Below are 12254 nucleotides of genomic sequence, written 5' to 3' on the forward strand. Positions count from 1 at the left end.
GTGCCTTATCATTACAGTTCTAGTTTGTCTTTGACTGATTTGGCTTGATTTTTGCCCAAGTCTGAGGAATTAAAGATGGGTTCTAGTTTTCATCTCAAATGTTCCATGCTTTTAAACTGACTGCAAATTATTTTGCCCAGGTGACAGGTGAGTGAGGTAGAAGTTGCTATGATCATTATTACACAGTTAGGTACATATCTGGGTGATTTCTAAAATATACAGTAACATTTCATTTCTCCTCAGACATTAACGCCTGCTTGTTCCACTCCTTATGATATCTTGCTTTATTTTTTGCTTGTTGATAATGTATGTGTAAGCAAAACCTTTTTATAACACCAGAAGTACTGATGATAACTAATGGAGACATGTGCGTGTGCAGGGACCTCCCTAACACCGAGTATCTTGATGAACATGAGTGTGTGTGCACCTGCAGGCTTCAGTTCCTGACCTATCCTTTTTTCTTCTTCTTCTGCAATCTGGCATGCTGTGCAGTGCTCCCTCTTAATCACTATGAAGGAAAGAAACACCTACTAGATTTCAAGAAAATTAAGGTGATTAAAGTTACAAGGTAAAAATCAAAATTCAGTAGTGTTACCTTTTGTAAGTCAGCATTTTTGGTAGTTATCCCAGCAGAATTCGTTGTAGATTATTTCTCACTTTTTCACCATAAAAGAAGCGGAGAGCAGGGGTGAGAGTAAGGACTGCCGTCTTTTCCTTGCCTCTGAATACTTCAGTTTTGCCATCTGGGACAATGTTTCAGGGTCTTTTATAGAGTACTCTGGTGTTGGGAAGACATTCTATAATTGCAAAGCCTTCATGTGATTTCCTCGTTTTAAGATACTGAATGTTCTAAGTGATACTAAGTGCGCAATTGTGAAAAAATAACAAATAATATTTAATGTGGTGTATTTTAAAAAGAAATCATCACAGGATATGACACAACATTTTCTCCAGAATTTAGCGATAGCAAGCACCAAGAAAGCCCCTGTCAGCAGGGCTGTGGCTCATTACTGTGCATTGAGATAGCCTATGGTCCAGGAGTAAAGTCTGCAATGTGCAGAGGACAAAGCCTTTAGAAAGCTAAGTAAGCTGTGCATTCATTTGGGTTTTAATTAAACTTTGTATTTGTAGAGCTTCAAAAATAATTTGGAAACTTTAAATTTAATCTTCATTTTAAATGTCAGCATTAAGCATCAGTGAAAGTCAGCATTTGAGTGTTTTGTGTGTTAATCCAAGCTGGAAAGGATTTCTGTAGCAACAGGCAGCTGGCTTGTACACAGTGATCAGATCCTTGTTGTACAGTCGCACGCATTCTTGTGCAGTAAGATGCCCCTTAGCTGCATGTGATGCTGCTGTGTAGTATCTACTGGTAAAAATGCTAACTCTTTAGCTAGAGATCATAGCATCTTAGTAAGCTTAATGCAGCAAAAATATAATCAGAAAGTTAGTATTACAGGTAAAAGAAATCTAAACAACCTCTTTTCCGATAGATTACTGAAATTGGTATGCAGTAATAATAATGATTATATGGCAGAGTAATGATTTCGCACTTTATTATACATATATGTACATACCCGTGATACTAAGTATTGCCCTACCAAAGCAATATCCCTATCTGGTTTTTTAAAGATTATCAATACTGTTATTTGTGATAAGTATTAATGATTTCCCAATAATGTTAGCATCAAATTTCTTTGCTCCTCAGCCAATCAGTGAAATATTGGCTAATTTCTCATAGACTTTACAGATGAAGCAAGTTTTGAAAGAGGAACTGACTAGTTAGCACGTTACCAATGCAAACTATCAGTGGGGTCTCTCACTTCTCCTGCCCAAAATCATTATCAGGGTTTGTGTAAAAAAAAAAAATTTCTGTCGACTCTTGAATAGTGTATAGATCCATAAGAGCTTGATATAAAAGTTTGTTTCAATCTATCAATAGTCCTTCAGCTTGAGGCAGTATTCCTTGTGGGTTTTAACTGAGAAGCCAAAGGCAGGCTTTAATAAAATACATTCAAATTTAGCTTTAAATATTGGGTGGCTGCCACTGCTCCATTTTAAATGGAATTTAAATATATCATGAGTGTGAAGCAAAATGATGTAATTGTTCAGCTTATATAACTTCTTAATGTGCTCTATGGTTCTTACAAGTACCATTGAAATCTTACTGTTTATATAGCATGTATTATTGTATACTTAATAATTTATCTCTAACAGGTTGTGGAAGACATTTCATTTGGAGCAGAGGCTCATTTATCTGAGGTAAGTGTTTTCTAGGCAGTGTAAAGTGGTGATATTGTACAAACTTTTCTGGGTCTCAATTAGAACTAATGACACTTGTTTTTACAGTATTACCTTTGAGTAAAAATTGCTAGAGTATACGACCACATAGAAAAGCAACACAGGTACAACTAGAGTGGGCCCATTCTTTTTTTTCCATTGAAGATCACGGCAAAATTCCTGTGTATTTTGAGGAGTTTATAGTTGAATCCTGTGCTAGTGCATGCTAGCACTTATGACATACCAACAACAGGATGATGCTTTACTTGTTTCCTTGTCTACCACTAAAAATGCCTTGGACCTTACTTTTGAAGTATAAAAGCATACTGCAGCAGAATAGAGGGTAATAGGAATTTAGGAATATAATCTGAATAAAAATAGTGGATGTTTGTCATTTTTCTTTATTTTCATAAATGACGTGTAATAATATGTAAAATAATACAGATCCTCATCTATATATTTAAGAGAGTCTAGGATAATCAAGTAACATGAGATTCATTTCCTGTGGAGTAAGTGATGAGAATCTACATACGTACAAACTAAGAGTTTAGGTAATATGTGTGTAAGGAGACTTACACTGGTTCTAAGAGCTGTGCTGATTCAGTCTGATCCATTTTTGTATCAGTATGCCTTGGGTTGCAACTTACATATTAAGGAAATTTACTATCCAAGCATTGTGTCCAGCCAGCAAATTAATTACATGGATAAGTAACCTCCAGTTCACCTTCAATAACAACATACATGTCACCTGTCAAGTAGAAGTGACAAGTGCTCAGCCAAGCAAATACTAAATAAATAAAAATTGCAGGTTTTGGATAACTGTTCAGATAAGACATTTCTTTGGATTCTCACCAATGAATCCAAAGACTGTGGATCAGCTGGAATGCTCCAGGAAAAATAATCTAACTGCAAGACCAAACTCAGATTGTTGACCTTGTTTACAAGGAGACTGTGACATGAGAGCATGCTGGGGTGGACTGCTTGGCTGTGTTGTGAGTTCAGCATAAATAAAAAGAAGAATCCTTGAGAGTGAAGGTGAACTTTGCAGAAAATGCAAATAGCCTTTCTTATCAGTGAACTTTGCTGTGAATTAAAGCAAAATTGTGCAGGTGCTTGTGTCCACAGATGACATGAAATAGGTGCAGATAGTCCCAAGGGATAAAGGTAGCAAAATCCCTACTGCCAGCAGAGCAAAATACTGAGGGCACGTTGGTAGTGATAGCTGCCAAGACAGCAGAGTATTTGCTGGAAACTAAAAACGATGTATGGTCTGGACCAATGCAATTGAGCGTACAACTGCATGCTTGTGTCCAGCAGTAGCCTGCACTGAAAGCTGTCGTACAGCCCAGCCCTTGACTGAAGAAGTTGTTCTTTTGCTTACCAGGAGTTGTGCCCTGTGCACGTGTGTTGTGTGTGCTGGGTTTACAGATACACCAGAGCTCACAGGCATGGAGGGCTGCCGCTGCAGAAGTATTCACTAAGAGCTTAATATCTTAAAGTCCTCACAAGCAGAGAAACTTCGCCCTTTTGAAGTTTTGAGGAAAGAAAAAAAAGTGCACAAAGAGAATAGAGCGCAACAATACAAATAAAGGAAATGGAAATTTGCTAGAAAGCCAGGCTCTACCACACTGCCACAGCTGGATTGATGCTGACTTGTAGACAGCTCTAAAAAAGCTCTATGAGACTGTCAGCACCCTGTACCATGTCGAGGCTTTGCCTAAATGTTCATTTGATGCTCTGGTCCCCTAATCTGCTCTTGTCAGTCTCCTCGCTGCCTGCAGGAGAGCACCCTGTTAGTCATTTTGGATTGTTGCATCTTAGTGACTTGGGAGCAGAGATGGGAGCGAACAGTGCTAGGGACCACCTATAAATGATACCCAGCTATGCTGACTCCTAGCACAGCAGGGTGTGGACCCTAGCAAACAATTTGATGCTTTTGTTTCTTTTCCAAGTCCTGGCCCACTGTGAATTTTTATTGGTAAGTCAGTAAATAGCCTCATCCTCCCACAGCAGGAACTGGAGTTGTCCCAGTTTAATTAAATGAGCCAGTGCAGTGGTGTGCACTGATTTTAGGAAGTCTGCAGTCAGGGAAGATCTTCAGTCTACTAGAGACAAGAATGAGAAGATTGCTGTCACCCAGACCACAGCAGGGTGCTGGAAGGCAGTGGAAAGCTCTCTTCCTGCATAGATACTTTTCTAAGGACACTCCTCCATAGCTGTAATGGAAGATACACAAAGGGAAGAATTACCAACATCAGGCTGTAATTTTGTTGAGTCATTTAACACTCCCATGTGTTGTTGTATCCCTGCGGAGGAGGATCAGTGCAAGCAAAGGGAATATGGGAAAAGTGTGTGATGGTGGGGAGGAGGTACGTCACAGTTGCAAAACAGCTATCTGGAAAGCTTTATGCCTGAATTGTTGCATATGAGAAACTGAGGAGCATGTTGTAGTGCTGCAGTCTCCTAAATAGACATAAACAGGCTGATGGAACAAGCTAGAAGGTGATAAGAGCAAAAGTAATTGGGAAACAACCTTGATCTCCCTTCTGAGAAAAGGTGGGTAACTACCTCTGCGAGAAACTCACCAAAACAAAATCAGGGAAGTAATGGGTGAGTTTATGTGGGATGAACTCTGTAGGAGGAGGAATCAGGAGATGATCTTTGGTGCCCTCCAGAAGACATCATGATTATAGTAACAGCACCATCTTCTTTAGGTGCAGAAAAGAGCACACACAGTAACAAACTACATATCTGTGTCAGCAGCTCTTCTGTGACCCAAAAGAATTTTGAAAAGGGAAGGACAAAACTGTTGCTAAGGATGAGCCTAAAAGGGTGCTGGTAAGAACAAACCAGCAAGACCACTGTACGCACTAAGCTACTGTAAACGAAAGACGTGAAATGGCAAAGGAATTCAGGGACAAGCTGTATGTAAGAGATAGGTGAAAGAAAGCTTGCGTGTCTTCTAATAAGAAGAGTAAACAAGAAAATAATGAAATGAGAGCAGAGGGCAGAAACACTTTCTTATTTTATTTGCTTTCGATCTTTCTAAAAATGATAAACTCTGTCCATCTATGTAGTGCTCTTAGTATTCACAACAAGGTAGCAAGAGACAAACACAGTAAAGGATCCTAAGGCAAGTAAGATGTATTCAAGTCAGGCTAGACTGATGAAATATCTTCTGAGTACACAGGAGCCAAGAAAAACAATCTCCAAACCATTAACAAGCTTCTTTGAAAACTCCTAGAGGAAGCATGAAGTCCCAAGGGATCGGTAAAAGGCAGACTTGGTATTTGCCTTTAAAAAGGAGGTAGGCCAGGAGTTTATGTGCCAGTCAACATAATTTCAATTAGGATTAGAATTCCAAATGCTCTTGATAGATTGAAAGAATAGCCTGAAATCAATAAGATGGAATACTTTAAAAGACAGGTGCAAATTACATTTGAGGAAGAAAAATGTCGGATTTATGTATACAGATGGTAAATAGCAGCTAAGATGACAATGCTGCAGAAGCAGAATCTAGGGTTATAGTGGACTACAAATAGAGTGCGATTCATTATGTTCATCCTGTTGCAAGAAAGGGCAAATGTCATTTGCAGCCTCATTAATGGGAATGTCAGTTGTAAGACAGAAATAATTACTGTGCTTTAGCTGAGAATGTCAAAGCCTCCAGAGGACTACAGCACTGGTCTGGGCACCTTGCTCTGTAGAAGACAGGAACACACTGAAGAAGGAAAGGAATAATAAAATGTTTAGAAATCCTGGTCTGGTTGAAAGTCAAAGTCTTTAATCACATAAAAAATAATGATGAAGAGGACAACTGTTAATTATTATTGTGTGTTGTATATAAGGGTAGAATGAAATGTAACCATCTTGGTTCATAGCAAGGGAAGTTTGCAGTACAAAAACTTGTTTGCTGCAAGGGCAGTTTAGCCCTGGAAGCAGGCTCTACCCTGCAACCAGAACCACAAAATCCCTGTCAGCTGCAAAGATCTGTGTAGATAGGCACCAGCTGAGGGCAATCACAGTGGGCTTGATCGCACTGCCAGTCAGAGTGGGCTTTGGTGGTCCCTGGTTGCTTCCTGGTCAGCCTTGTCACGATGCTAGGATGGTGTTGGTCATGAGTAAACATGCATTGTTTTCAGAGTGAGAGATTAGGCCTGTTCTCTCTCAGTGGCCATTTTGCCTTGCTCATCTACAGGACCTGCCCAGGACAGTGCACAGAGGGCAGGAAATCTGGGATGCAGAGCAGGGACAAATGCTTCTTCCACCTGCACTTTGGACACTTCGTGGCCATGTAGCTCATTATCTGAGGGCGTGTGCCCGGAGCCTGCATGTGACTGAAGCATCTGCTCAAGCAGGACAAACATATGAATGTTCCCATTTTGTTTCTAAAAATTATTTAAGAGGTGCCCTGGCTGGATGTTCTGGAGTTTCAAGTGCTCACAATTTCCATTAACTTCTGCAAGGGGTGAGGCTAAGCATCCAGCACTTCTGCCAACAATAAGTCACTATTCTAAACCTTGTGCCATTATGTGAAGAATCTGTCTGCAAGGGCAACTTTTCGTAGTTATTGATGTTATTTTGAATTATTTTAACTATTACAGGAGACAGAGAATTTAGTACAGGTGAAAGAAATCTGGCTTTGTTCTGCAGAAGGTCTTCTAATGCTTTTAACTTATTAGGGTTATGATATTGGTAGTTGGAAGTAAGGCAATGCCTTTTTACAAAAGTTCCTCTGTAGGAAGAATGAATTTTAAGGATATGGTCAGGAAATCCTTCTTCTCAGCACAACCACCAAAGACCCTATTAGAGACTCTAATCCCTAATAGAGTTAGATTAATCTAGCTACTACAATACCGATTCTTCTATATAAAATTGCTGAACTAGATCCAAGATGGCATGGAAGGTACTTGTACTGGAAAAGCTGATCAAACATTTTCTGTCAGTAATGCTGTTGAGGAGCTGTTGCTCGTAGGTGACTAAAATGACTTTTAAAAGGGTAAAACGAAATGCAGAAGACTAAAGTGGAAGCCACTCCTGTTCTTAATTCAAAATGCTGATGCTCCAGCTGTGCATTAGCTGGAACATTGTCTGTTCTTCCTGTTTCTTGCATCAGACTCTTGCAGCTCTGGGAGAGAATGAGAATTTCTACTTTGTGTGAGAAGGCAGAATTATTTTACCTTAAAAAAAAAAATAACAAAGCACACCGACATTTGTGCTGTTTCCACCTGCTTAAGGATTTAGAGGTGAAAAAAAAAAACAATCCCAACCAGCTACATCCCCTGTTCACAGAAAAATCCATAAAGCAATATTGCATCTCAGCTCTTTCCTGACTCCTGCAATCTCTCCCAGCTACTTCCTAAAAATGCTGTTAGTGCAAAAATAACCAAAGTAGTCTTAAGACTTACAGTAGCTTGTAGCATTGACATAACCCACAAGCTTGGGCGAGTTGTATTTTATTAATATGTTGAGCTGGAGGCAGAGTCCACTCTCCTCTCAGAAATGTTGTTGATCAGTGTAAAGTGCCATTTTCCAACCAGGAGCAGTTCTGAATAGTTTGTGTGTCACTGACAGTGGTTTCCCTGCCTATGTAGACAAATGTCAAATAACAATGTTACCAGTGACATGACTAGGCATGAAAGACTCAGAGAGAAATCTTTCCTATCTACTTCTCTGGGTTATCAAAGTTTTTTTTTCAAATGAGGGCCTTAGGACAGAAGCTGTGGAATTGGTTGAATATTTAGAATTATTCGTGTGTATTTTTGAGAGTAGTATGTATTTTTTTCCATTCCATTTGTAACTCTTCTTGATGTTAAACTAAAGTTAGAGTTCTCTGTGTGACTGCATCTTTCCAATCTGAAATAAGAAAGGCGATATATATATATATAGATATGTATGTTCTGGAAAACCATAATTTATATGATGATCCTCCTGCATTTTTCGTGTGATGCCTGTAAGTTCCTGAGAAATGATGCTTGTCTAAACTATGGAGAAGATCCTAATTTCAAGTAGAAGGGCAGCTGTGTCATGCAGGTGCAAAAATAGTTTAGCTGTACACTGTTATTGCTGTATTAAAGAGTAATTAAGCTGCAAAATACCTATTAGGGGTTTAAGATTAATAGTATATAACCTCTACCTTATAGAGCTATTTTAGTTACACTGCAGTGCAACCATAGCCATATAGTTATGATTAAATGGGTTTCAAGAATTTAAAGACCTAAACGAGTTTGATCCAATTTTTACTTACTCAGATTTCCCTGCCTTCCCATATTGTGGTAACAATTTTGCTGTGAGGACATTTTCCTAGTACTCATTGTTCATTTATCTTAATTTCCAAAGTAAACAGGATTTTTATTACATTTTTAGACAATTCATTATGTACTCAAAGTGTGATCACTCAAAAAGAACACACTATATTTTTTTCACATGAGATAGAATGGACATTTTACTTTACGTGAGAATCTAAGTGTTCAGTTGACAAAGGAATTCAAGCCAGTGAGTTGAAAACAATAGTCTCTTATTTCTAAGCATGTTTAGTGTGAGACCAATGCACCAATAAAGTCCTTGCCTGGAATTGCAGCAGGGTAGAAGCTACTAGCCAAATCTTAGAACCCCGAAATACAGGTTAATACTGACGATGCAAAGCACCATGCAAAGCCTTTGCTACAAAACGAGTATTCATCTGAAATGCTAGGGTCTCGGGAGGTTGTCTGCTGGGTCTTCTGTCCTTCCTGGGACCTTTCTTTACTTGGCTGTAAAGTGTTATTTTAAAAGGGAAAAGAAAATGTCAAACATGAAATCAGAGTATGTAGCAGTACACCAGTAAGTGTAGTCATCGAACTGTACTGTGATGGTGGATTTCATATATATTTTATCTCAGGTGTTCAGGATCTGTGCACGTTAGAGCTAGGCCATGCTGGCAACTTGGAGCCTGTTTTGCCAACCAGGTATCTAAGTGCTGTCTCCAGCATCTTTTAAACCACCTGAAGTTCAGTGAAGGGGGTAGGTCTAAAAGGCCTGTTTTGCCCTGTACATTCACTGACACAGTGAATAGGGAAAAATTTGCAACTGTAGATCTTCACAGCAGGGCTAGACAAATCCAGCCAGTCTGCTTATCATTTAGATTAGCTGCCCAGTGAACTCCTGGTATTTGCACATATGAGACAGGAAACATGAGGGCAGTTTTAATGTGGATGAAATAGATCTTCTCTTACAGCAAATGATGATAGTACTAACTGGGTGAATGATTATCTGGCTAAATGTTCCTACCATCAACAATGCCCTAAAAAAGAAAGGGATACCCTACTGTAATGCATATCTTTATAATGCTTTTTATATTTAAATATATTCAATGGCATAGGTATTCAGGACTGTACTGTAACATTTACTTTAGTTTCTGTCTGCAGTAACTGATGATTTCAAATCAGCACTAGAAGTGTCATCTTTCTTGACAGTGTGAATGGGATCCAAAATCTCATATAGTAATAGTTCTTGATAAAAGCAGTGACTGGATCAGACTAAAGTATTCAATATCTTGATGTTATAAAAGCAAGAATCTGCTTTTTATGTGTCACTATAACATATCAGTTCTTCAGGATCTGTACAGGACTAACTCATTTTATCAAAATACACAGTCTGTAGAAAGAGTCTGGTCTGAAAATTTCACTTACATCTTTCGTCTGCCATAGAAATATGTAGGGGTTTGTGCCTGAATTAAAAGCTGTTCTTCCTAAATTATCAGTTCAATGACTGTATATCCCTGAGTGTTTTTTGTCTTGTTTTTCGTGTGTTTGAGATGATGGTTATGTGAACACCTGATTTTCTTATGTGTAATTAACTCTTAGAGAAAAATCAGTGTTCAGAGGTCAGCTTTTTCTAGACGGTTGTAATTTTAGATGTGCTTTCAGAGTACTAGGTTTTTGCAATTTACTGACTCTTCTAGCCTGAGAGCAAAGTTCTGTTAGACAACTGTCATCTGTTCTTGCATGCATGTCACAGAATGATTCCCTAAAAGCTTTCTATTGATATAAATTGCCTGGGTTATCCCACTCCCTAACAGCATGTGGAGTCCTGCTGGTGTACTGAATAATGATTTAGCAGCTGGATGGGAGACTTGTTCCTCATCTTCTGACCCTGGTCTTGAGAAGAGGACAGGACATTCCTAGTTGCCGCAGGGAGAACGTGTATCTTGTCCCCTGTTCTCATTTTAAAAACAATGGGTCATTTTTATGTCTATAAATTTTGTGGACTGCTGCTGTATATTCTGATGTTTGGTAGTGGCTCTGAATATGGTTGCTCGGGTCTCATGCACATAGCCAGGGACTCAGCCAGTTGGTTCTCATGCGCTTCTCTGTGTCTAAGCTGCGGGTGTTTGCAATGTGACCTCTCAGCAGCAGCTTACTTGTCCAGGATTCAAGCTGCAGCTGGTCGTGTACCTGTGCGACCTGCTGCATAGCCATGTCTGCCAGGAGACCTAGGAAAGCAGAAAGGTCAAAGCTCTGTGCTGTAGCAGAGGATGTGCCAGCAAGCAGAGCTCTTCTGACATTTGACTCCGTGATGCACTGTGTGACGCAAAGCGTAAGGATAGCACAGAGCTGAGGTCTGGTAAATGTGTTAAACAAAAATCAGATTGCTTCACAATGGGCAGTGTTCCAGCAAGTATTAGTGTCGTTTCTTTGGAAGGCCTTTGATTGAAGTCTTGACTTCTCTTAAACAACCACTGATGGCTGCTCTTGCAGCAACAGATCAGTGCAAAGGACTCCATGTACTTTAAAGGAGAAAAATTTCTGAAGGTTGTATATGGCCACATGCGCAGTTGGCTTTATGGATGAGTGTGCAGACTAAGTCTAGAGAAAATCCAGTTTTCTGGATTTCAGCTGATGAATGACTCCAGTTTTTCTGACGTGGCTCCAGCAGAACTTTATCTTGGCACCGTAATATTTTCCTTACAGATAACCCGTCATTCACTGTAGACAGCACTATGATGCCTTAGGAGGGAGAGGAGAGGCTTATCTCAGTGCTGCACAAATTGGTTGATTTTTTTTTTTTTCCTGCTCCCCCAGTATTTGCTGCTTATTTGGGTCATTTCTCAAAGTAGTACTTGATACAAATGATAAAAGATACAAATTACCCTTGTGCAGTATATCTGAAAGCAGGCAAACTCATTGGAAGTTTAGAATACTCAGTTTAAAATAGAAAAAGTGTTTTGCTTTGTAAGTCCTAAGTAGAGAAGCATTATTTTTGAAAATTTAATCTTGTTTCATGGTAACACAGTAAAAAAAGTGTAGTTCCCTCTTGTAATCTCTGAGACTTTGATGCATTTTCTCTGATCAACTGAGCAAAGTCCCTAAGTATTATATTCAGAATTTTTCCTAAAAAAGTAAGTACATTTTGTGTTTATAAGAGATACCAAAAGTGATGCTGCTTGAAATATTTAAATGGCCTAAAAGTGTAAATCTTATTTACATGAACATCATCAAATTTAGGAACATAAATGGTGTAGTCAGCATGAGATTTTCCTCCCTTGCTGTGGTGAGACAACAGGGAAGAGGGAGAGCAACTCAATCTTCACACGCCTTTAATCCTCTGCTGAAAGTGGGATCATGACTCTCTTCTGCTGGGAAATAGGCTGAGACCACAAGCTCATTCCATTTCATATAAATCACCAATTTATTATATAGTAAGAACTTTTTGTCTCTGTAATGGGAATTTGTTTTCAGGCAATGCCTTAGCACTGCAAATTATCATATCCCCTTACTAATATTTTATTTCCCCCTTAATTTGATGCAAATTTGGTGTAGAAAAATGCAGTCAGCAGCAAACATGCTTTCTTTTCTTTTTCAACTTCCTGTAGGAGTTCTTCATATTTTCTGCAGAGTTGGGAGAAAAATGTGAAGCAATAAGTGAGAAATTGGTGCATCTGGAAGATCAATTGCAAAGTTCCGCCTGCAGAGTTGATGAAGGAGTTATTCATATCC

The 12254-nt window shown here is 39.1% G+C and overlaps 1 protein-coding gene across 2 annotated transcripts in view; it reads left to right on the forward strand.

Moving 5' to 3' along the window:
• DISC1 (DISC1 scaffold protein) overlaps nucleotides 1-12254 on the forward strand; it is a 185945-nt gene that overhangs the window by 163390 nt on the left and 10301 nt on the right. Inside the window, exons 11-12 of one of the 2 annotated variants that reach the window (XM_033009509.2) lie at nucleotides 2215-2259; nucleotides 12131-12248. In XM_033009509.2, coding sequence (XP_032865400.1) covers nucleotides 2215-2259; nucleotides 12131-12248 — 163 coding nt within the window. Of the gene's footprint in view, nucleotides 1-492; nucleotides 571-2214; nucleotides 2260-12130; nucleotides 12249-12254 lie in introns of those variants that run through there. The other variant, XM_033009516.1, reaches the window with a different exon arrangement.

The sequence above is a fragment of the Tyto alba genome, unplaced genomic scaffold, assembly GCF_018691265.1.
Source record: "Tyto alba isolate M040663 unplaced genomic scaffold, T.alba_DEE_v4.0 Super-Scaffold_22, whole genome shotgun sequence".
Taxonomy (NCBI): Eukaryota; Metazoa; Chordata; class Aves; order Strigiformes; family Tytonidae; genus Tyto; species Tyto alba.